Below are 24,196 nucleotides of genomic sequence, written 5' to 3'. Positions count from 1 at the left end.
AACTGATACTAGGCCAGTGTGGGCAGAACTTGGTGAGAGAAAGAAAAAGCATCAAGAGTTGCAAATGGAGGGAGTCAAGGCCAGACCATGCTACAGGCCAAATAAGCAAGTATGTCTCCTCTTTGAAGGACTCTCCTGGGGACCCAGGCCCACTCACTGCTCAAGTGAAGCCTCGCTGGGCCTCTGGCTGCCGCCATCTTGCCTTCTGCCAGCAGCAAGGAAGCCCTCCCGCCGCCCGTCTGCCTGTCCATCGGCCGCCAAGGTGACACCACCAAATGCATTTCTTCCCAGCCTGTGCTCTGAGAGACACCAGGATTTGCATTTCAATTTGACTTTGTTCCGACGATTCCAGCCAAAGCTTGGAAATCACTGCCCCTGTCACTGTCTCAGCAGCTCGGTTTTCCTTCTTTCCTCCCTCCACCTCCGGGGAGGGCTGTTTTTATCTTGACATCTCGCTCCTCGATGCTGAGAAAAGTCATCCTTAACAGCAGTTTTATTGCCCGGTGATATTAACACAATGAAGGAAATCATTGCTAATTTTTATGAATTATCTCATCATCTGCAACTAATTAACAGCTGCTGAAAGAGCAGGCATTATGCTTCCCCTTGGAGAGCCTTTAGCCCGAGCACTTCTGAGATGGCCCTGCCCCTGCTGTCAAGGGGGACCCTCGGCCACAGACAGCTCCTCCTCTCCAACAGGGCTCTGTCCATCTCTGTCCCCTCCAGCCCAATTCTGCCCCTTCCTGCCTGTTCCCAGCCTGGGGGACTCAGTGGTTGCTGGGCTGCCTGTGACGGGGATGATTTAGGTTAGCTGGAAACTTTATTAAAATCCAAACTAAGTGGGCCGCCGCTGTTCTCTGTTCTCATTACGCTCCCTCTCCAAAATCAGGCCTTGGCTTCTGTGCCTCACCGAATGCATCTATAAAACTGAGTGAACAGGCAGCCAGCAGCTAATTGGCACTTAACCAGGGGATCATCTAGACCAGGGTGGAGAGTAAATACTTAGTGGGGCAAAATGAAGAGAGGGAGGGAAAACAGCAAAGGAGAAGGACAGGAGGGAGGCTGAAGGCGCAGCACCTGTTGCAGCCTCCAGAGAGAGGAACCACACAGGAACATGGAATCCCAGGCTGGGCAGGACCTCAGAGGCCACAGTAGGAGAAAACTGAGGCTTGGAGAGCTGATGTGAGCCTTGCAAATTCCACAGTCTCAGAGCCCAGGACTCACCTCCCTCCTGCACCCTGAGCTTTCCTGGTCACCAATCCTCCCCGGCCCCTTCCCCCAGGCCCTCTCTAGTCTTCCTCCCCGATCGCTTTCTTTTTGACGATCCTGTCTTTGAGTCTCCTGACATCTGGCTGAAGCCCAGGCAGCCACTGGCTGTGTCTTAGAGATGAAGGGAAGAGCACTGAAGAATGGGGAAAAAAGGCGAAAAGGCCCGAGGCCAGCCCACTCTGTTTGTGGGGTGGTCTTCTTTGGGTGGAGTCAGGCATCAGGGTCAGGCAGTGCAGGGGCCACTGTGATGCTGGGCCAAGCACACACAGTCCTCCTTCTAAAGGTCAGTGGCTGCCCGTGATATACTTTGCTGTAACTGAAAAGGCCAGAGACTCGATGTTGGTGTTACAGGGAGGAGAGGGTCCTTGGAGAGAGCCCCTGAAATCCTCCTTTGGTACTGGCCAAGGTCTCTTTCTCCTCTCTTCCAAACTCAAAGACAAATATCCAGCTCCCTTCGCCTCTATCCAGCATGTTCCAGGTGCTTTGCTGTCCTATTTCAGGTTGCGTAACTTAGCTCATTTAGTCCGTTTCCTGCCCTGATGTCCCCATTTTCAAAGCCAGTGAGTATGTGGCCCCAATTGAAACAAACACCTTTTCCACAGCAGCCCAGGATAAGAAGTCATTCCTACATTCACTTGACTAATGTTTATTGAACACCTACTATGAGCAAGGCCGAGGGAGTCAGAGGTAATGAGACATAGTCTTTGCCTTGAGAGACTGATGCTGAAACTCATGTCCCCATGCCATGTGGGGTGAGGCTGAGGTGCAGTCACCCATACAGTGGCACTGGAGCCCCAGAGAGGGCAAGATCCACTCTCAGAGGAGATAGAAAGGGCCATCTGGCCAGGCACAGTGGCTCACGCCTGTAATACCAGCACTTAGGGAGGCCAGGGCGGGTTGATCACCTGAGATCAGGAGCTTGAGACCAGCCTGGCCAACATGGCAAAACCCTGTCTCTACTAAAAATATAAAAATCAGCCGGGCATGCTGGAGTGCACCTGTAGTCCCAGCTACTTGGGAAGCTGAGGCAAGAGAATCACTTGAGCCTGGGAGGTGGCAGTTGCAATGAGCTAAGATCACGCCACTGCACTCCAGCCTGGGCGACAGAGTGAGACTCTATCTCAAGAAAAAAAAAAAAAAGAAAAGAAAGGGCCATCAGAGAAGGGCCTTCAGAGGAGGAGGTCATATATAAGCATGGCCTTGAATGGTGAATAAAATTCTGCTGGGCAGGCAAGGTGAAAAGAAGAGTATTCCAGGCAGTGGAGACAGCAAAGGCCCAGCGATGTGAGAGGCAAGGATGTTCTAGGGACTCCAGCATCTGCAGTACAGAATTCATGGGTGTTGAGTGTTTATGGCAGGGATAGGGATGGGGAGCGATGTTGAAAGATGAAGCCACCTGAATCATCTGCAGCCTGCCTGTGAAGGCTTCCCATGCCCTGAAAAGGAGTTTGAGCTTCCTCCTGCAAAGACAGAACTGAGAAAGAGTGAGGATGGGAGGCATGAGAGAGCCCACGGGTTAGCATGTCTGAGGTGGGCAGGGGAGGTTCAGTTAGACAAGTCCTCCCTGCCAGGAGGGTCCCTGCTCTCTTCATGTGTCCAGAGGGTGGAGACGCTACAGGTTCCCATCTTGGTGCCTCTGGGCCTGGCACTGCCCAGCCTCTCCCTGCACCATCACAACTCTAGGCAGACACCCTGCCTGCCACACAATTCAGGCTTAGGCAGGGAGGCCCCATTCCATGACCTGTCCCACCCGGAGTAGCCTGCCCCAGGCCTGTATTAGATGGCCCTGCATGGGCCATGCTCCAGGGACCACTGGCAGCTCCTTCCCAGTGGGCTGCAAAGCACTGGGGAAAAGAACAGAGAAGCCAAGAGCTGCATTCTCCATACTATTTCCTGGGCTCCAGGGGCACTAGGTTTTCCATTCTTTTCTTGGGCTGTTTACTCAAAAAGTTAAGCTTAACCAAAAGAGAAGAAGGGCACTGACTCTGACAGAGGGCAGGGCAGTATAACGGACATGTGGTCTCTCCAGAGGCAGACAGGGCTTGGATTTGAACACCAGCTAAGCTTTGAATTTCTCTGAGCCTCTGGTTTTTCATCTGTGAAATGGAGGTGGTGGTAGGATTAATCATTTTGAAGAGCATTTACCATACTGCCGGGCACATAATAAATACTGAATAAATGCTGCTGTTATTATAAAGCTAGATATTTCTAGCTCCAGAAGCCCCAACTCTTATCTCAAACTCTTCTTTCCCTTTAGGGTGTTCTCTCCACTCCCACCCCTACTTCCTCTATTTTAAGGATTGGCTCTTTAAAAAAAAAAAAAAAAAAAAACCGGACCAGGCATGGTGGCTCATACCTGTAATCCCATTACTTTGGGAAGCCGAGGCATGTGGATCACGAGGTTGGGAGTTCGAGACCAGCCTGGCCAAGATGGTGAACCCCTGTCTCTATTAAAAATACAAAAAATTAACCAGGTGTGGTGGCACGCACCTGTAATCCCAGCTACATGGGAGGCTGGGGCAGGAGAATCGCTTGAACCCGGGGGGTGGAGGTCGTACTGAGCCAAGATTGCGCCACTTTACTCCAGCCTGGATGACAGAGCAAGACTCCATCTCAAAAACAAAAACTAAAACAGAAAAAAACCCTTCTAGTGGAGCCCCTCGCCTGGTCTATAGGACCACCAGCCAAGCCACTCCTCTATTCTGGCCCCTTCCCTTGGTGCTTTCCTGAAAGAGAAGCACCCGGCACACTTAGCTGGTGGAATAAATAGCAATAATAATAAATGTTCAGCTATTAGCCACATAAGTAATCAAAGATCACTGCCATATGATTCCTGGTTAAACATCATTTGGAATCTAATAAATAAGTGACTATAAATAAAGCTAGCACGCAGACTTGGCCCTTCTGAGCACCACAGCCTCAGCTCTCAATTTTAACCTAATGGTGCATTTAGCACTAACCCTGTGGTTCCATTTTAAGTTAATTTCTCTCCCTCAAGTGTTTGAAAAGGAAACCAGCAGAGGTGGAGACAAGAAGGGGGATGAGGTGTGGGGTCTGCCCTAAAGAAACTGAGGTTGTCCCATGGGTCTTGGGCAGACCTCAATCATACCTACCTTCTCTTTCACCTCCAGAGCCACAGGCACTGGCCAGAGGCCTCGGGGTCTCTGTAGAGGGGAGCACAGCAGGGAGGAGTCTAGTGTAATGGATAGAGCATGGGGTTGGTGCCAGGGAGTCTGGCTCAAATCCAGCATCTTCCATCTTCTGCATGGGTGACCTTGGTCCCTCCACACCTCAGTTTCCACACCCAAATAGCAGACATTACCAAACCTACCTCTGGAGGTTGTTATAAAAATTAATCATATAACTTATGGAAGTGATGGGCACAGTAGATGCTCAATAAACATGAATGTCATCCCCTCTCCTGTGATGTACAGTCCCTTAAAGGGAAGGTCCACTGCCCTCTCACTCACTCTGCTCTAGGCAGCAACAAAAGAAATATCAAACAGAGAAAAGGAAGCGCAAAATGGCAATGTCCCCATGGTCCCTGGACCACCATAGTCACCACTGCCTAACTCCAGAGCTGATGTCTCAGCACTTAATACTTCCTTATTTTGTATCGCCCTCTAGTTCCTTCATGTCTGAGAGTCTGGCCTTTCCACATTTAGAACATGTACCAACAAAATATCCTATTTCTTTGTATTTTCCATAGAGCTGAGCCCTAAACAGGGCATTGTCAGTATTAAGTAAGTACCAGAGGACAGAGGAATAGGCAGGACCAGCTTCAGATCCTGGGTGTTCTCATTCTTCACACACAGCAGTACTCTCCTACATCACATTGCTTCTTAAAGCACACATAGATCTGTGCCCTTCTTTAAGCATGGCAGGCAGAATAAGAGAGAGTCTGCTGGGACTGTGGTGGGATGTTATTCTCTCTAGACCCCATGGCAGGAAATAAACACATCATTCTGAGAGGAGCCCAGTGGAGCCCACGTGACACAGCCTCAGATCACATTCAGCTCACAGGCTACTCCTTTAGTGCCCTGACATGTTAGGAGTGGCGAGATTACTAAATCAACGTGATAAAATACTTCCTGTTACACAGCCCCTTCCTAGCTGTCTCTTCCCTGGTGGCATAATCTCAGTTGCAGTAATGGAAGAGCTAACATGTCCAGTTCCCTCTGTCCATTGAAAAAAACACATCAGCTTCGGTGCTCTGGGATGCCTGGTTCTTATGCAAAATGGTTGATGGTAACAGGAGTAAGGCAACTTGGACCAAGGATCGAGCTATGGACAGTTTCCCAGTGTGCAGTCCCTGCACATGGAACTGCTCATGAGAGGGCTTTCCAGCGGCTTAGCCTCCCACATTACAAGAACAGTTGTTGTAGAAAGAATAATGGCCCCCAAAGATGCCCACATCCTAAAACCCAGTCCCTGCAAATGCATTACCTTCCATGGTGCTGTGGTATGGACATGGTTTGTTTGTCCCCATCAAACTCATGTTGAAATTTTATCCCTAATGTGGCAGTGCTGGGAGGTGGGGCCTGGTAGGAGGTGTTTGGGTTGTGGGGGTGGATTCCTCATGAATGGCTTGGTGCTGTTCTGTAGTGAGTGAGTTCTTGCTCTCAAGCGACAGGACTATTTATTGCAGGAATGGATTCCTTCCCAAGACAGTGTGGGTTGTTAGAAAGTCAAGACACCCGTCAGGTTTTTTCCCTCTTTGCACATATCTGCCTCCCCTTTTGACCTTCTCTGCCATGTTGTGATGCAGTACGAAAGCTCTCACCAGAAGCCAGGGCCATGCCCTGGAGCTTCCCAGCCTGCAGAACTATGAGCTAAATAAACCTCTTTTCTTTACAAATTACCCAGGCTTGGGTGTTCTTTTATAGCAACACAAAATGGACTAAGACACATGGCAAAAGGGGCTTTGCAAATGTGAGTAAGGTTATAGATCTTGAAGCAGGGAGATGATCCTGGATTATCCTGGGAGATTCAATCGAATCTCATGAGTCCTTAAAATTGGAGAACCTTTCCCAGCTGAGCTCAGTGAGCTTGTGAGGTGAGAATGACTCAACCCACCATTGCTGGCCTTGAAAATGGAGGAAGAGGAAAATGGAGCCAGGAGATGCAGTGGCCTCTAGAAGCTGGGAATGGCTCTCAGCTGACAGCCAGCAAGAAAACGGGGCCCCCCATCCTATAACCACAAGGAAATAATTCTGTCAACAACCCAAATGAGCAGGTTCTCTCCTACAGCCTCCAGACAGGAATGCAACCCCACTAAAATCTTAGCTTTAGCTCAGTTAAGACTTCTGACCTACAGGCTGTGAGATCATAATTTTGTCCTATTTAAGCCACTAAGTTTGTGAAAATTTGTCATGGCAGCAATGGAAAACTACAGTGATAATAATTATGGTAGAACTATTGATAATAACTATTATTTATGGGCTTCCTACTGTCAGGCACTGTCCTACCTATTTTCCATACATTAGCTCATGTAAACCTCAACAATTCTATAAGGTGAACATTATTATCCCCATTTCATAGTAGGAAACAGTGACCAAATAATTTGCCCAAGATCACATGCTGAAATTGCAATTCAATTGCAGGTTTGTACATCAATAAAGCCCATACCTGTCTCACTACCCTATGATGCCATCCAGTTGCTTGAGCAAACTACTATTTTTTAAAGGAACAAAAAAATAGAAACTAATATTTATTATACGCCACACACTGTGCATGCTACTTCACCTGTATCCTCTCAATTAATGCAACAATTAAGGATAAGCTCTGTTATCTCCAGTCCAAAGATGGAAAATTGAGTGTGAGAATGGATGAGTAATTTGCCTACAGGCACTTGGCTAGTAAGTGGGATTCAGGCACACAAATTTTGGATCCAGGCCAGACATATTCCAGGATGCCTAGGCTATGAAGACTTGAATGTGAACTCCAGACCCAGAAGGGAGCCCCCATCCAGGCTGCAACTATACGCCAACTGCAGCAATTCTCCCAGAGAAGGTGGCGCTGCCTCCCCTATGGGACCCTCCCAGTGGCCATCGTGCTCTCTGGGAGATCATTCCTATGGCAGATGAAGAAGAGGTTGGTTAAATAAAGGGAAAGTGCCAAAGGGGGCAATCCACAGATGATTTCACTTACATACATCCAATTTCATCTCCACCAACTCCACTTATTTCCATTTAGCAAACTTAATTCTTTTAGTGCTTTAGGTTTTCCAAATTGACTCTACAGGGGAAACTGGCATTCAACCATAATTTCCAGATAAAGGCCCTTTTAATTTCAGAAACTCCAGCAGCTCCAGGAGGTGCAAGGAAAATTCCTTAACTGTGGCCTCTGGAAAGTTCTCCCTCTTCTCCAGGCTGCCTGCCTGAGATTTCTGGGTGGCTGCCCAGAGGTCTGGGGCCACCTATTGCAATTCTACTCAGGCTTGTGGTTGGTGCCCCCTCGGAGCAGCTCCATAACAGAGATTCCTGCGGGGGCCCCCAGGGCTATATGTTTCCCTTTTCTGTCATTGCTGGGAAAATCCTTGTTCTTTCATCTGGGAGCTGACAGCTCAAAGTCTCACATTGTTAGATCCCTGCCGCTAAGGGAAATGTATAACTGTTGCTAGATAATTGGCATTCCCTCCCCCACATGTGTCACTCCATGCTCGAAAGACCATGTCCTAGAAAGGATGGGAACAACACAGCTTGGAGGAAGCCAAGGAGGTGATTCCACTTAGGGAAGCTCCCAGTACCTGGCCGTTCAATGCAGTGATCTTTAGACACCAGGCAACCTGCTGCAGGGGTTTCAAAGAGCAGCCTTGGTTCTGGGTACTGAAAGCAAAGCCCAACCTATGAAAAGCGAGGGCTGGGGGATGGGTTTTACAGGCACGTGTCGAGATCTAGATTGGCTCTCTTTAACCCAAAGACTGGCCAGCCGGGGCTGGGTGGGAATGGGTTCAACAAGGGGCTCTGAACCTAGAGGCCAGATCCCCACCAGGCTGGAGCAGATACTTATGGTGGATGAAAAGCAGGTGAAAAGAGTGCCTGCTTCTGATTTGGGGGATCACATCCTAATTAGGATGGAGAAAAAAGAAAACTCATTTGGAGGAGGGTGACCAGCTTGATGAATTGGATCCAAACCACGAGATGGAAGGAACCATCAAAGGCACTAATGGTACATCACTGGAAGAAAGAAGATGCTGGGAGCCATGAAATGATAGTGCTGCAGGTCTCAGAGGGGCCATCACAGGGAAGAGCACCAGGCCTGTTCTATATGGCCCCGAGGAACAGGCAGAGCTAGAACGGTAGGCACGGATAGATAGAGTCAGGCTCAATAGATAAACCAATGGTCAGAATGATTCAAAGGAGGAGTGGGTTATTCGAGGGCCCCGCCAGCATGCAGATTTCATGAATCTAAGGAAAAGCAAACAGTCAGAACTGGTCAAGGCTCCTCCAGTTTCCTGAAACTAACAACAATGGCAGTTTCAGGAAAGAGCTAGAGGCCAGGGGCAGTCCCAGCTGAGATACTAGGTCCAGGTTCCAGTCTCCAGGCTCCTGTAAGACTGAGACAAAAAGGTCTGACCATAGTCCCAGAGGAGCTTGGGCACAGCAAGAGCATCAGAGTGAAGTCTCAGACCTGATGAGAAGACTTAGGCACTGCAGGGGAAACACAAGTGCTGGTGGACTATATGCCAAGAGCCTGGTGTTTGGATCTGAGGGACAAAGACCAACAGTCAAAACTCAGGTTGATGCTGAGTCATTAAACTGCTGGCTAGGGCTTCCTCCAAACAGGAACAAGTTTTGCCTCAGGACCTGGGGTTTGGCTGCAGGGATCAGAGAATACGGGGACAGGGAGCCAGCAGCATCACTGCACAGTCCTCGGCAAGCAGCACTTGTTAAGGGTTGCCTCTGTGTCCGTGAGACCGCCCATCTCTGCCTTCCAAAAGCTTTCAAATGTAAAGCTCCCTTGGGACCTCCCTTGGGTCTCCATCATTCATTCATTCAGTAGATATTTGGTGGACACCTACTATACGCCAAGCACTCAGTCTTAAGTGCTGGGGAAACAGCAGAGAACTAAACAAAGGGTTTTTCCCCATGGGAGGACTCAGACAATAAACAATAGGACCCATATGTCAGATGATGATGAATGTTATAGAAAAATAAAGCAGAGAAGAAGGACAGAAAGTGTCAGGGGCAGAGGAGGGGCTAGAGGATGGTCTCACAGCCAATATTATACCGACTGGGCAAAAGCTGGGAGCATTCCCTTTGAAAACTGGCACAAGACAAGTATGCCCTCTTTCACCACTCCTATTCAACATAGTATTGGAAGTTCTGGCCGGGGCAATCAGGCAAGAGAAGGAAGTAAAGCATATTCAAATAGGAAGAGAGGAAATCAAATTATCTCTGTTTGCAGATGACATGATTATATATTTAGAAAAGCCTGTCGTCTCAGCCCAAAAACTCCTTAAGCTGATAAGCAACTTCAGCAAAGTCTCAGGATACAAAATCGATGTGCAAAAATCACAAGCATTCCTGTACACCAATAATAGACAGAGAGCCAAATCACGAGCCAACTCCCATTCACAATTGCTACAAAGAGAATACAATACTTAGGAATACAACTTACAAGGGATGTGAAGGACCTCTTCAAGGGGAACTACAAACTGCTGCTCAAGGAAATAAGAGAGGACGCAAATGGAAAAACATTCCATGCTCATGGATAGGAAGAATGAATATCATGAAAATGGCCATACTGCCCAAAGTAATTTATAGATTCAATGCTATTTGTGTCAAAGCTACCATTGACTCTCTTCACAGAACTAGAAAAAACTACCTTAAATTTCTTTTTTCTATTTTTTTTTTAAGACAGAGTTTCACTCTTGTTGACCAGGCTGGAGTGCAGTGGTGCGATCTTGGCTCACTGCAACCTCCACTTTCCAGTTTCAAGCAATTCTCCTGTCTCAGCCTCCTGAGTAGCTGGGATTACAGGCACCTGCCACCATGCGCGGCTAATTTTTGTATTTTTAGTAGAGACAGGGTTTCACCATGTTGGTCAAGCTGGTTTCAAACTCCTGAACTCGTGATCCACCTGCCTCAGCCTCCCCAAGTGCTGGGATTACAGGCGTGAGCCACCGTGCCTGGCTTAAATTTCATATGGAACCAAAAAAGAGCCCGTATAGCCAAGACAATCCTAAGCAAAAAGAACAAAGCTGGAGGCATCACGCTTCATGACTTCAAACTATACTACAAGGCTACAGTAACCAAAACAGCATGGTACTGGTGCCAAAACAGATATACGGACCAATAGAACAGAACAGAGGCCTCAGAAATACAACATACATCTACAACCATCTCATCTTTGACAAACCTGGCAAAAACAAGCAATGGGGAAAGGATTCTGTATTTAATAAATGGTGTTGAGAAAACTGGCTAGCCATAAGAAGAAAACCTAGGCAATACCATTCAGGACATAGGCATGAGCAAAGACTTCATGACTAAAACACCAAAAGCAATGGCAACATAAGCCAAAATTGACAAATGGGATCTAATTAAACTAAAGAGCTTCTGCACAGCAAAAGAAACTATCATCAGAGAGAACAGGCAACCTGCAGAATGGGAGAAAAATTTTGCAATCTGTCTATCTGACAAGGGCTAATATCCAGAATCTACAAGGAACTTAAACAAACTTACAAGGAAAAAAACAAACAACCCCATCAAAAAGTGGGCAAAGGATATGAACAGACACGTTGCAAAAGAAGACATTTATGCGGCCAACAAACATGAAAAAAAAGCTCGCCATCACTGGTCATTAGAGAAATCCAAATCAAAACGAGATATCCATGAGAAATCCAAATCCACAATGAGATATCATCTCACGCCATTTAGAATGGTGATCATTAAAAAGTCAGGAAACAACAGATGCTGGAGAGGATGTGGAGAAATAGGAATGCTTTTACACGGTTGGTGGGAGTATAAATTAGTTCAACCATTGTGGCAGACAGTGTGGCGATTCCTCAAGGATCTACAGCTAGAAATACCTTTTGACCCAGCAATCCCACTACTGGGTATATACCCAAAGGAGTATAAATCATTCTACCCTAAAGACATATGCACACGTATGTTTACTGCAGCACTATTCACAATAGCAAAGACTTGGAACCAACCCAAATGCCCATCAATGATAGACTGGATAAAGAAAATGTGGCACATATATACCATGGAATACTATGCAGCCATAAAAAAAGAATGAGCTCATGTCCTTTGCATGGACATGAATGCAGCTGGAAACCATCATTCTCAGCAAACTAACACAGGAACAGAAAACCAAACACCACATGTTCTCACTCATAAGTGGGAGTTGAACAATGAGAACATATGGGCACAGGAAGGGGAACATCAGACACTGGGGCCTGTCGAGGGGTGGGGGACAAGGGGAGGGATAGCATTAGGAGAAATGCCTAATGTAGATGACGGATTGATGGGTGCAGCAAACCACCATGGCACATGTATACCTATGTAACAAACCTGCACGTTCTGCGCATGTATCCCAGAACTTCAAGTATGATAAAAATAAAAAAAAAAAGAAAAAGGAAGCAGAGAAGAAGGACAGAAAGTGTCAGGGGCAGAGGAGGGGCTAGAGGATGGTCAGGGCATGACCTGCATGGTATGAGAAAGTGAACCACACAGATATCCAGGTGAAAAGTGTTCCAGGCAGAGAGCACAGCAGGTGCAAAGGCCCTGGGGCAGGAGCACACTTGGTGCATTTGAGGAAAGGCAAAGAAGCTGGTGGAGCTGGGGGTGGTGCGTGGCATGAGTGAGAGGCAGGGTTGCAGGAAATGACAATAAAATTCATCAGAATAAAGGGCAGTTCATGGACGGCCCTGTGGGCCACTGTGAGGACTTCATCTTTTATTCTGACATGGGAAGTCAGCAGAGGACTGGAGCAGTGGACTGACACAATCCAACTTACATCTTAAAAGAGTCATTTTTGCTGCCATTTTGAGAATGAAAAGTGAGAGGGCAAGAAAGAGGCAGGGAAACTAACAGGAAAGATTTGCAGTAATCCAGGGAGAAATAATACTGGCTTGGAAAAGGAAAGCACCTGCTGAGGTGGTGAGACGCAGTTAGGTTGTACTGGATATATTTGGAAGGCAGAGCCAACAGGACTGTTGATAGAGAGGGTGTGGGTATCAGAGAAAGATGAGACCAAGGATGACTCCAAGGTTTGGAGCCTATGTCCACAGAGATAGAATGGCATTACCATTTATGAAATGGGTAGACAGTAGGAGAAGCAGGCATGGAGGGGAAAATCAAGAACTCGATTTTGGACATGCCAAATCTAAGTTTCTGTTAGACATCCCAGTGGGGATGAATCTGGAGTTTTGGAGAGGGGTCAGAGCTGGGGATGAGATTAGAGAGTCATAAGCATATAGATGCCTTTAAAGCCCTAAGACTGCATGAGATCACCAGGGAGTGGGCATGCACAGAGAAGAAGTTTAAGGACTGGGCCCTGAGGCACCTCCATCTTCAGAGATCAAGAGATGAGGAACGAGCAAAGGAGATCGAGAAGGAATGGCCAGAAACAGGGCAAGAGCAAGATGGGGCGTGGTCTAGAAGCCAAGTGAAAAAGTGTTTCAAGCAAGAAGGAGGAAAAGACTATGTCAAATGCTGCTGCTAAGTCCAGCAAGATGGGGCCTGGGGATGGATCACTGGATTTAGCAATCTGGGCATCAATGCCCGGGGCTGAAAGTCTGGTTGGAGAGGGTCCTATTGATAGGGAAAGAGAGGAGAGGAAATGGAGACAGCTTGAATAGGCAATTCTTTTGCAGAGCTTTGCCGTAAAAGGAAGAAGAAAAATCGGGAGCCCACTGTAGATGGACAGCAGCTAAGGAAGGTTTTTAAGAAGGGGGAATCATTCAGCTCCATTAGTCAATACCTGGGACAACTGCTCCTGTGTAAAGAGTCCACCAGGCTAAGAGGGTAGGAAAGACAGAGCTCTCTCCTCAGGATGCTCTTAGCCTCCCAGGGTAGATGGAATTCAAATAAGGTTTCAAAAAATGCCTGCACAGGGATGGGGGGTAAGTGCCCAGAAAGAGTGCAACCCACACATGAGTGTGTGAACACACACACACCCACGCTTTGGAAGGGAAAGTTCCCTAGACAAGGTGGGGATTCTCATCTCCTAGAACAAGGTGAATTTAAAGCAGGGTTTAAAAAAAGAGAAGAGACAAGATTTGGTGGAGGAATGGGGAAGGGTGATCCGGGCAGGCAAAGGCTAGAGATGGAAACAGGCTGCCCCAGTAGTACTATTATCAATTACAGAAGTCACTTTCATAGCACTTACTGTATGCCTGACACCATCCTAAGTGCTTCTATGCAGGAATTTATTGAATTCTTATAAAAGCATAAAACAGGGACTACTATTAGCCCATGTTATAGATGAAGAAGTGGAGGCACTGAGAAATTGTTCTCGCCCAAGGTCATACACTAGTAAAGGGTGGAGCTCAGATTCATATCCAAGCAGTCTGGTTCCAGAGCCCACGCTCCTGGTGTTAATATGTGCACTATGCTACAGCCTCCTGGGAGCCAACTCCAGTGTTTCCCCACAACACATCCGTCTCCATTCCTCAATCATATGAAAAGCCACTGAAGGAACCTGGGTGAGTCCAGGCGGAAGAGACTGAGAGGAGAGGGAGACATGGGGGACCCTCTTGTGGACTACCCTAGATGACCAGTCAACCCCGTTCAGGCTGATTCCCCACCTGAAACACAGGGAGTGACGGGAGCTTAAAGGGCTGGGGCTGACGTCTGCCCTGGGGTAGGGTTTCAGAGAGGTAAGCCTCTTTCTTTTCATTTCTTTTCTTTCCTTTTTGTTTTCTTTTCTTTTTCTTCCTTTCTTTTTCTTTCTTTTCTTCCTCTTTCTTTTTTCTTTCTCTTTTTTCTTTCTTTCTTTCTTTTTATTTCTCTTTTTTCTTTCTTTTTCTTTCTTTCATCTGCCTATCTCTCTGTCTGCCTACCTCTTTCTCTGTCTACCTGTCTGCTTACCTACCTACCTACTTCTCTATCTACCTACCTATCTATGTACTTATCTACCTACTTTATCTATCTATCTATCTATCTATCTATCTATCTATCTATCTATCTATTATCTATCTATCTATCTATCTATCTATCTATCTATCTATCTATCTATCTATCTATGAGACACGGTCTCACTCAGTCACCCAGGATGGAGAGCAGTGGTGCTACCATAGCTCACTGCAGCCTCAAACACCTGGACTCAAGTGATTCTTCCATCTCAGCGTCCCTTAGTAGCTGGGACTACAGACACGAGGAACCTTTTCTAAAGGGGTCATACTCAGATAGATAGAGTCTCAATTCCAGAGACCCTCAGTCAGGGTTGAGCATTAGACTGAGTCACAGTTTCTCTCGAATCCAGCACAGTGGCACCGTCTGTCCGGCTAGAGGACTGTGTTTGCCACTGCGTGCACATCTGCACCTGACTGGTCAGTGTCCTCTCCACAACACCACCCATCAGTGTGGGTTTAATGGGCCTCACTGGCTGGGTCCACCACGAGCTGCCCAGGCACCATATCTCAGCTCAATGGGAGGAAACACACACCAATGGGACAGCCTGACAGCTGTCTGCAGCACCCTGCTGCCCACACTATCCCCCAAGCTGAGTCCCAGCCCCCGTAAAGCCGATAGGGAACGTGTGCCTGTTTATCCAGACTAATGAGAGCTAAGTGTGACCACTGTCTTGCCTGCTGACGAGCCGCGAGGCTGTGAGTGGGATGTGCTGGCTCCAGCGATGCACACGCACACGTCCTACCCACGCAGGCACTCGGCTGAGGTCTAGCAGCAGCTTCCACATTGCCTGTGCTTCTCCAGCTCTGCCATCAGTGGCCACAGGGAGGAAGGAAGCACCCAGACAGCCCAGGTCTACATCAACAGAACAAAAGAATCAGCAGGGTTCTTATGTCCTACCTGGCTTATCCAAAGGATTGGAGCCAAATGGGGTCATGGCTTAAATTAGGCAGATGGTTGCCTCAATTCTAAGCTCTTGTTAATGGTTATTAATGAGGACACAATGATAACGAAATGCCTCCCTATGAGAGGACGAGAAGAGACCAAAGGTGAAAAGACTGTATCACCAAATCCCAGACTGAAAGGGGTCTTAGAGGTAACAGGTCCAATACCACATTTGAGGCTGAAATCCCTGTCCAACCTCTGTGGCCCCCTCCGATTATGGGGACCTTGGTATCCAAAAAAGCCCATTCCATCTGCCTGGAAAACACTTTTTTACATGGAATCAAAACCTCTTTCCATAATTTCCACTCCCAACACCCCCCACCAAAATAGAGCTTGCTAGTGACTCACTCCACATCCCAATACTTTTTGTAAATGACTTCACAGAGCTGGAGATACGTTTTTGAAATTCTCATGAAATATCACCATCACTCTTTCAATATGATGTTCATCCCTGTTGAATCCAATACTGCCAGTCAGGTCCACTGGCCACGCTGCTCGATCCAACTAAATAGATACCATCAGCCCATAATATTCGTTGAAAACCTGGAGATACTCAGGCCATTCTAGCACACATGAACACAGGCAGCCACATACCAAAATGATATGGAAATCAGCTCTGTTACCTAAGACTTCAGATATGGAACAATAGCGCCATCCCTTCATGTCTGACACTTCTGCCAGTGGGACCCTTACCAGTGATGGATCACAATATGCTTAAGAAAACAAAATAGGGAAGCAACACTTACTAACGCTCACTGCCATTACCCACGTGCTTTTTCTCTTTAGCTCCGCCTCGTTTTGTGAGCCCCCAGGCATCGCCACACTGGCCCCTGGTGGCATTCGGATCTCACTCATTGAGAACACACTGCCAGTAGGCTATTCAGGACCCTGCCCCAACGCTGTCCTCAGATGCTTATCAGTCCATCCCCTTTGATGTGACCACTCTTCCTGACCTGACCACTCGCCTCTAGGCAAGCTTGGGGAAGTCACAAACCTGGGAGACTCAGGCTCCTCTCCACAAGATGTGCTCACTTCAACCTGCCTTGCAGGTCACCGGGGAAAGTGAATTAACATATGTGTAAGAACACGCTATATATCACAAACCATGGCACAAATGTCACCCAGGCGGTTGGGAGTCAGGAGTCCTGGCACCGCCAAAAGGGCACTCACCAATCACCTTTTGGGACCCCGGGATTTCTTATCTGTAAAATGGAATATCTAGGCCTAATTCATCTCTAACTTCTCAGCAGAAGAGATTACGGATGAAGTTACAGTGCACAATGAGTTTTGGAAAGGGCAAAAGAGAGAATAAACATCCCAAAACCACCCTATGTGGTGCTCCTGAAGACCAAGGGAAGACGGATGACACAATAGCATGCCAGCCTGAATATCTCTCTCACTACAGCCACACCTCCCTCAGTCACCCCAAAATGTGTTGTTAGCAGGGGAGGAGCAAGGAGGAGAGGAGAGATAGCCTTATATAAGCACAAGTATGTGCAGACACACACGCAGACTTTTTTTTCTTTTGGTAAAATATTTACTCTCCTAATTATGTATTTTATGGGCTGACAATAACATTGGTTGGCATTTTTAAACCTTGACCAATTCCTGGGGGAAGAGAAGTTTGCAAACTGACGGGTCAGCTCCAAATTCAGAACTTGCCACAGTGAATTCATTTAGCAAACATTTACTAAGCCTACTACCCCATCTTACTGGGGTAAACTGTGGGCCAAGCACCGTGCTAGGCTCTGGGAATACAGACATGAATAAGAAAGACACAGCCTCCCTAAGGTGCTTACCAGGGGAGAGATTTATGTCCCAGAAATCCTTCTATATTCCCCCTCTAGGTGACAGATGAAGGAGAAAGTCATCAATTTCTATTTGTCACTACTGTGAAAGACCAATTGATTGTCTATATGGGTGACTCAATTTGGAAATGAGATGAAAAGTTGCATGCTGATCAAAATTTCATAAATCAAATCATGTGCTAACATTATCAGAGGAGCCCACTACTCAAACAAACCCATGGTGAATCCTCTACAAGGCAAAGAATTCAGCTGGTATATTTGAATCTCGGTGGATCAGATATATTTAATACACAGCATAACAGGATAAGAAACTGGTGTTTTTCATCCTTTTCCCTTGTCTCCCCCAATTCTCCTATTATCTTTATCTTTATAACATTTCAATGTTCTATGTTGAACATTCTCTGTACAGAATTGGAGCTCATTGGGGGGAAACCAAGTAAGTAAAAAATTACAGTTATAAAGTGCTTGGGGGGTCCTCGTAAGACAGAGTGTCAAATAAATCCAAGCTCTTGCTGCTTTACCACACAGGGAAACCTTAAACAAGAGAGATTCAATTGCTACAATAACCTGCTGATGTGTCTAATACACCCATGCTGAGCAGAACTTCCCTTGCCACCTCGACTGAGCCCTGAAATCCCCATGCCTCAGTTTCCTCATCCCTGAACTAGACTTTGTGCCCTTTAAGAAATGCTTTTGAGGTAAAAAGTGTCCATAAAAGAGCAAGAAACTGTATTAGCAATGATGATTCCATCTTTCAACTCCTTACCAGCAGAACACAATATATTTAATGTGATGGCTGTGATAACGGCATATACCAAATGTTTCCAGGGGGTCATCAGCTCTAGAAGAGCAGGAACAGGCAGCTTTGGAGACAGGTACAAATTTCAGTAGCTGTGTGACCTTAGATTTGTTATTTAAACTCTTTGAGCCTCCGTTTCTTCATCTATAACAGGGGATTGTTTGGTCCAATAAGACTGGGTGAGATATGGCGAATACTTAGCCCAGTGCCAGGCAAAGAATGGGAGTTACTATTTTGATTATTATTGTGTAGCACTGCATCCTCAGTGCTTGGCACATAGCATTCAATAAATATTTGTTGAGTTAATGAATGAATAATTGTATCATTGAGTTTATTATTACTGCCAAAGCTTTCATTAGAATCCAACCAGGATCTTCAGCCCATTCCTATTCTCTTTTAAGTAAGACAGATAGATGGACATTTTCTCCTTCTCCTCTTTCTCCTTTCTCTTCTACTTTCTCCAATAAGTTTACCTCTTTATGCACAGGTAAGACAGTGCCATTTAAAACAATGGTACCAAACATGTTATTGGAAAACCCAGTCTTGCAAGGACCATGGATTCATCTGTCCATCACATTCATTGAGCTGCAGCTGTACACTTCTTTGCATCATGTGTTGGGCCCTTCTGTTGGGGGTCACTCTCCTATGGAGTTCAGAGTCTAGTGGGAAAATGCCATAATCTTTAGAATATAACATGGCAAGTGCTGGAACAGATGTTATGTGCTGGCAGAATGGGGGAACGGTAGGAAAAAGATGAATTCTCCCTCTTAAGGACAGGATGATAACGGGAAAAGACTTTGCAGAGGAAGAGCCATTTAAGCTGATGGTGATGGAGGAGGAAGACGAAGAAAAAGAAGAGGAGTAGAAGGAGGAGTTGGATTTGTTTTCCAGGCAGAGAAGATGGAATGGGAGGAAGAGCACTATAGGGAGAGCAAGGGAATGGGTAAAGCTGGGAGTAAATCCTCCTGGTATATTTGGCTCACAGGGAGTGGTTTAGTGTAGCTAAAATACAGAGCTGAGGAAGGAGTAACAAGAGGTAGGCTTGGAGCCTAGCGTTTATTCAGTTAACAGATACTTAATGAGTCTCAAGGTGTTAGGGGCAAGGGTAACACATTTGCTAATGTCTGAAATGTTTTCTGAACAGGAATGGAGAAAACTGTAGGAATATAACCTTCACATACTGTGAAGGTGATTCTGCTTCTCAGCAGCTAAGGGAGCCAATGAGTGCATGGAGAAGAGAGCACTGAAAGAGGAGTCAAGGATGCCAGCACCAGTGCCAGCTGCCACCAGCCAGGCCCCTACTTGCCAGGTGACCTTGGCCAAACCACTGCCTGCTGTGACCCTGTTTCCTTATTTGCAAGATGAGCAGGTTCGATAACGAATCCTTATAGTCCCCTCTGGATCTAAGAATGACAATGATCTTTGGTCTCTTTAAGTAATGAAGGGGGTGAAAAGATGGGGTGGGGTCTTCTCAGGGCATTTATTAACTTGTAGCTCCACAGTCATCACTCAAAGGACCCAGAGGGACAGAAGCAAAATCAAAAAACATTTTCGAAAGATAGATGACGGAAGGGGTTGACATATGTGAGGGTTTGGGGGATTTATGCAGCCAGCCTCACAGCCATAAATAAAATCCCTTTCTTTTACCCAAAACCTCATTCGAGGGGTAAGCACCAAACACTGTAATAGACAATTTGGCTGTATCTCCTGCCCTGTGCCTCACTTGAATGAAAAACAGCCGTCACAAGGCAGGGTAATGGGTTCGGCCACCTCTTTCCAAACATCCATATTGTCACCAGCAGACAAGTGGGGCTGAGGATGGAGCAAACAGGGCAATTTATCTCTCAGATCCCTGGTCCCTTCATGCAGCCCCATTCGGAGAGCCACCCATTCTGAGGCTGGGGTTGGGGAAAACCCCAGAAAAACCCAAATGCAAGGAAAAGTGACCTCCAGGAAGGCAAGAGGAGCAGCAGCCCCTTCCCTTCCCATAAGCCTCTCAAGGACCCCAGAGACCCCAGCACAGTTAACACCAGCCCGGCCCATCTGCGTGCAAGGCTGCCTGCTGCTCAGCACAGCTACTTGTGTTTTCTTGACCCACTTCTCTTCCCATCCCTGCCCTACTCCACATCCCCTCTGGAGTCCATGTAATTAGCAACTTTCCATCCATAAGGATTGGGAGATTTAAAAAAGCTCCTGGCACTCAGGCTAACCAAGGAGACAGGAAGAACGGGTCCTGGCACTGCTGTTTGGGTTTTTCTTTTCTTCTCTTTCTGTTAACTTAACTCTGCTTCCTGGCCTCTGCAGGAGATTAGGCCCCGTTTGACCTTGCCAGCCAGCAGGGCCCCTGGCTGGAAAGCAGCTGGAAGTGGCCTAGCATGAACCAAAACTGAGGGCCAGCAGTCTTGACAGAACTGAACAAGCATTGTTCAGAGTACGGGTTTGGGGGTACGAGGGGTCCCTTTGAAGCCCTCTGTTGTGGCAGCCAAAAGAGGGACCTGTCAGCTCCGCTTTCTGCTTCCCTCCCGGAGCACAAGTGTCGGGAGGGGCGAGGCCGTGAGGTGCGCTGATTCTGGCTCAATCCTTTTCCGCTTCCCATTAGCGACAAATGGAAATTGATAGGTTGCCACTTTATTCACTCATTTAGAGAGGGAGAAAACCTCACAGCAAACACTGAAAAACTATAGGCATCTTATCAATTAAACATCTTAAGGATATGAACCGTTTTGCATGGCTGCTAAGCAGAATTAAATTAGGTTTTGAAGTTTCTGTAAAAATGAATGGAGAAGAGGGAGGCAAAATTCTGTTTTTTAATTTCTTTTTTTTTTTAAGCATGCAGAGCAGTGTGTCGAGGGCAGGGTGAGGGGGAGAACTGAGTCACCTGTCCACATTTCTGATTCCAATCAGCTCCTCTGCATTTGCATGAAAAACTGTGCCCACAAGGTAAAACGAAACAGCTCACAGACCTGCAGGCTGGGCTTCCAGCCTGTGACACCTGGCCTAGCCAGGTCTCAGCTGCTCGCCCACCTCTGCCCACACCATGGCCTCCTGACCATCACCAGCGCACTGACCTGAATGCAATTGGAGGAATTTGGGAGCTTCAAGTCAGCTCCCTGAGATTCAGCATCATGCCATCTTTGCTGTAAGTCAGCCTCTAACCATTTCAGGCTCAGGTTTAAGATCTAGATTCCTGCCTTTGCTCCCACCCCCACCCCCACCCCCAGTGTGGGAAGAGGGGCCTCATGTGGTTATCCGTTGGGGTAACCTGCCTGGTATTTGAGTTCCTCTAGGGCTGTCACTTAACCCTACCCCTGGGGCCCTGCTGTTGGATGGGTCATCTTGTGGCCATCAACCTACCTTTCTGGGTTTGTCACTGCTGTGCCCCACCCACCTGTCCACACTAATCCCCATCCCCTGATGTACACATAGACAACCCTGATCCCCAACACCCCACATCTGTCCTAATTCCATGTGTTCTCTGTTGCTGGGCCATCAGATGACCACACTGTGCCTGCCGGACTGAACTGTGTCTTGTCCCTGTGGCTGGCTGTGTCCCCAGGAACCAGGATCTAGAGAGCCTCAACCTGCAGTTGACAAGTCTTGTTCAGTCCTGGCAAGGAGGAGGCACCTGACTTCCCAGACCCACCCCTCCAGGGATGGGGTGCTGAGGGCTCAGGTGGAAGCCTGCCTGCCCACACCTAAAGTGGGCATCCCACAGCAACAAGGCAAGGAAGGGAGAGACTCACATGACCCAGCCCTCCCTCTCAGAGCCAGGACACGGCAAGCAGACTCCTGGCTTCTTCCAAGTTGTGGACGTAGCATGCTCTCCAGGAAGCCTTCTTGGACTGATCACAGGAAAGAAAGGACCTCTTCTCCCATCTCCAGCCCTAGATTTGGAATCCCCATGGCCATCCTCACCCTCCTTTTTCCCCGACAGCTGCCTCTTAACCTGCTAGGCGAACCTACATTGACTGCACCAGGGAGTTATCAGCATCTTTATTCTAGTGGCCGGGGAGCTCGGCAGGTTGACCAGATCGGAGTGGTCACCTGTCAGCTGCCTCTACCACCACCACCTGCATCTTCATCCCAGCCACACTTGGGGAGGGCACAGTGCATGCGCTGGGCGGCTTCCCCAGGTCCTGTGCAGCACTCTCATGTCCCTTGTGGACACCTGGGATAGTGGGTGGGGGCACTGCCCCAAGCTGGGCCACACTTACCGATCCTCAAGGAGTGCGGGCTGCAGGCGACCATCACGAGCCACGCAGGAAGCAGCACCAAAGGCGCCGAGACGCGGGGCATCTTCTATGAATCCTCATGGAGCCCCCTGCTGGCCTGGGCATGACATAACGCTGCGAGAGAGGGGGTGGGGGGGGCACGTGAGTCCCAGGCTCCAGCTGGGCAGCTGCCCCACCACCCCAGTGACACCCAGGAGCCAGAGAGGCCCCTTTGTCTTTCCTCCCTACATGCCGGGCTCAAAGAAGGCTCACGTTCTAACTTCAGCTCTGTGATCGACATGGGGCAGGTTGCTGTAACTGTGGTTGGATGATTCATGGCGTGTCATTAGAAATGAAGAACCTCATCTGCTCTCAGCCAGGCACGGTGGCTCACGCCTGTAATCCCAGCACTTTGGGAGGCCAAGGCAGGTGGATCGCTTGAGGCCAGGAGTTCAAGACCAGCCTGGCCAACATGGAGAAACCCCATTTCTACTAAAAATACAAAAATTAGGTGGGCGTGGTGGCGCATGCCTGTAATCTCAGCTACTCGGGACTCTGTGGCACAGACTTGAACACAGGAAGCAGAGGTTGCAGTGAGCCGAGGTTGTGCTATTCGCCATTGCACTCCAGCCCGGCCGACAGAGCGAGCCTTTGTCTCAAACAAACAAACAAACAAAACCCTCATCTGCTCTTAAGGAATTGGAGCCATGGGTGAGCAGAAAAGGAAGGGATGGGAGAGTTGGGAGGGTTACTCCATTGCCCCAAACGCAGCACAGGCACTGCACACTGAGGAGAGGTGTGAGAGGGAACTGGGTTCAAGGCCAGCTCCTCCACTTGCCAGTTGTGTGGCCTCCATGAGGGCCCCTCTGTGTCTCGGTTCAGGGTCCTCACATGTAAAAGTCGTATAACAACCCCTCCTGGTGGAGTTGAACTAAAGAAGAATCAAGGTAACATCGGAGAAGCCACCATGCTCAGGGTCTGGCCTAAATGAGGTGCTACACAAATGTCAGGTCCTCCCTGGCCCAGATGGGAGAGGTCCGTTCCTAGCAAATATGGAGGGCAGACACACCTCCCAGGTTATCAGCTGCTTTCTACATCTGCTCTACTACCGCTGAAAACCAGCCCCACCCCCATCCTCTACCAATCCCTCTCCTCCTTCCTGAGGTGGGTGGGCCTCTGATGTCAAATCCAGAACCTTGCAGGGGGCTGCCTCTCCCCAAGGCAGCATGTGCCTTGGCCCCCACTGAGACCCAGAGTCTGCCGATGGCCAGCTCTGCTTGCTTCACTGGGGTGAGGGTGCGGCTGATGAGCACCTGGATATGCTAATCCCAGGTGCCTGGGTTGGCAGAGTAGTATTAAAATGTTTGGCTGGGTGCGGTGGCTCACGCCTGTAATCCCAGCACTTTAGGAGGCCAAGGTGGGCAGATCACGAAGTCAGAAGATCGAGACCATCCTGGCTAACATGGTGAAACCCCATCTCTATTAAAAATACAAAAAATTAGCCAGGTGTGGTGGCGGGCACCTGTAGTCCCAGCTACTCGGGAGGCTGAGGCAGGAGAATGGTGTGAACCGGGGAGGCGGAGCTTGCAGTGAGCCAAGATCGTGCCACTGCACTGCCGCCTGGGCGACAGAGCGAGACTCCATCTCAAAAAAAAAATAAAAAAAAAAACGTTTCGCCCTCCATCCCCTAGACAGACAATCCAATTGGAAAATGGGCAAAGGCTTGAACAGACACTTTACTAAAGAAGATATCCAAATGGCTTACAAACATTTGAAAAGGTGCCCAGCCTCATTAAGCATCAGGAAAATGAAATTTTAAACCACAATAATATAACCACTGTACACTCACTATAATGATTTTTTTAAAAAAAGACAACATTAAGTGTTAGCAAGGATGTGGAAAAACTGGAACTCTTATGCAGTGTTAGTAGGAGTGTAAACTGATATAAGTACTTTGGAAAACTGGTCTACTAGAGCTTTACATCTAGCCTAATGACCCACTGACTCCATTCCTAGGTATATATCAAGCAGAAATGCATGTATATGATCACCAAAGACATGCACTAGAATGTCCATAGCAGC

At 47.8% G+C, this 24,196-nt stretch overlaps 1 protein-coding gene across 3 annotated transcripts in view; it reads right to left on the bottom strand.

Annotated features, from left to right (window-relative positions):
- Positions 1 to 24,196, bottom strand: part of GRIK4 (glutamate ionotropic receptor kainate type subunit 4) — a 483,112-nt gene that overhangs the window by 304,086 nt on the left and 154,830 nt on the right. For all 3 annotated transcript variants that reach the window (XM_032167730.2, XM_058446675.1, XM_058446676.1), the window contains exon 3: positions 22,118 to 22,249. In XM_032167730.2, coding sequence (XP_032023621.1) covers positions 22,118 to 22,199 — 82 coding nt within the window. In that variant the 5' untranslated portion in view covers positions 22,200 to 22,249. The remainder of the gene's footprint in view (positions 1 to 22,117; positions 22,250 to 24,196) is intronic.

This window comes from Hylobates moloch, unplaced genomic scaffold (genome assembly GCF_009828535.3).
Source record: "Hylobates moloch isolate HMO894 unplaced genomic scaffold, HMol_V3 SCAFFOLD_11, whole genome shotgun sequence".
Taxonomy (NCBI): Eukaryota; Metazoa; Chordata; class Mammalia; order Primates; family Hylobatidae; genus Hylobates; species Hylobates moloch.
The sequence above is the reverse complement of the archived record's forward strand: the minus strand, read 5'-3'. Positions and strand labels throughout refer to the sequence as shown.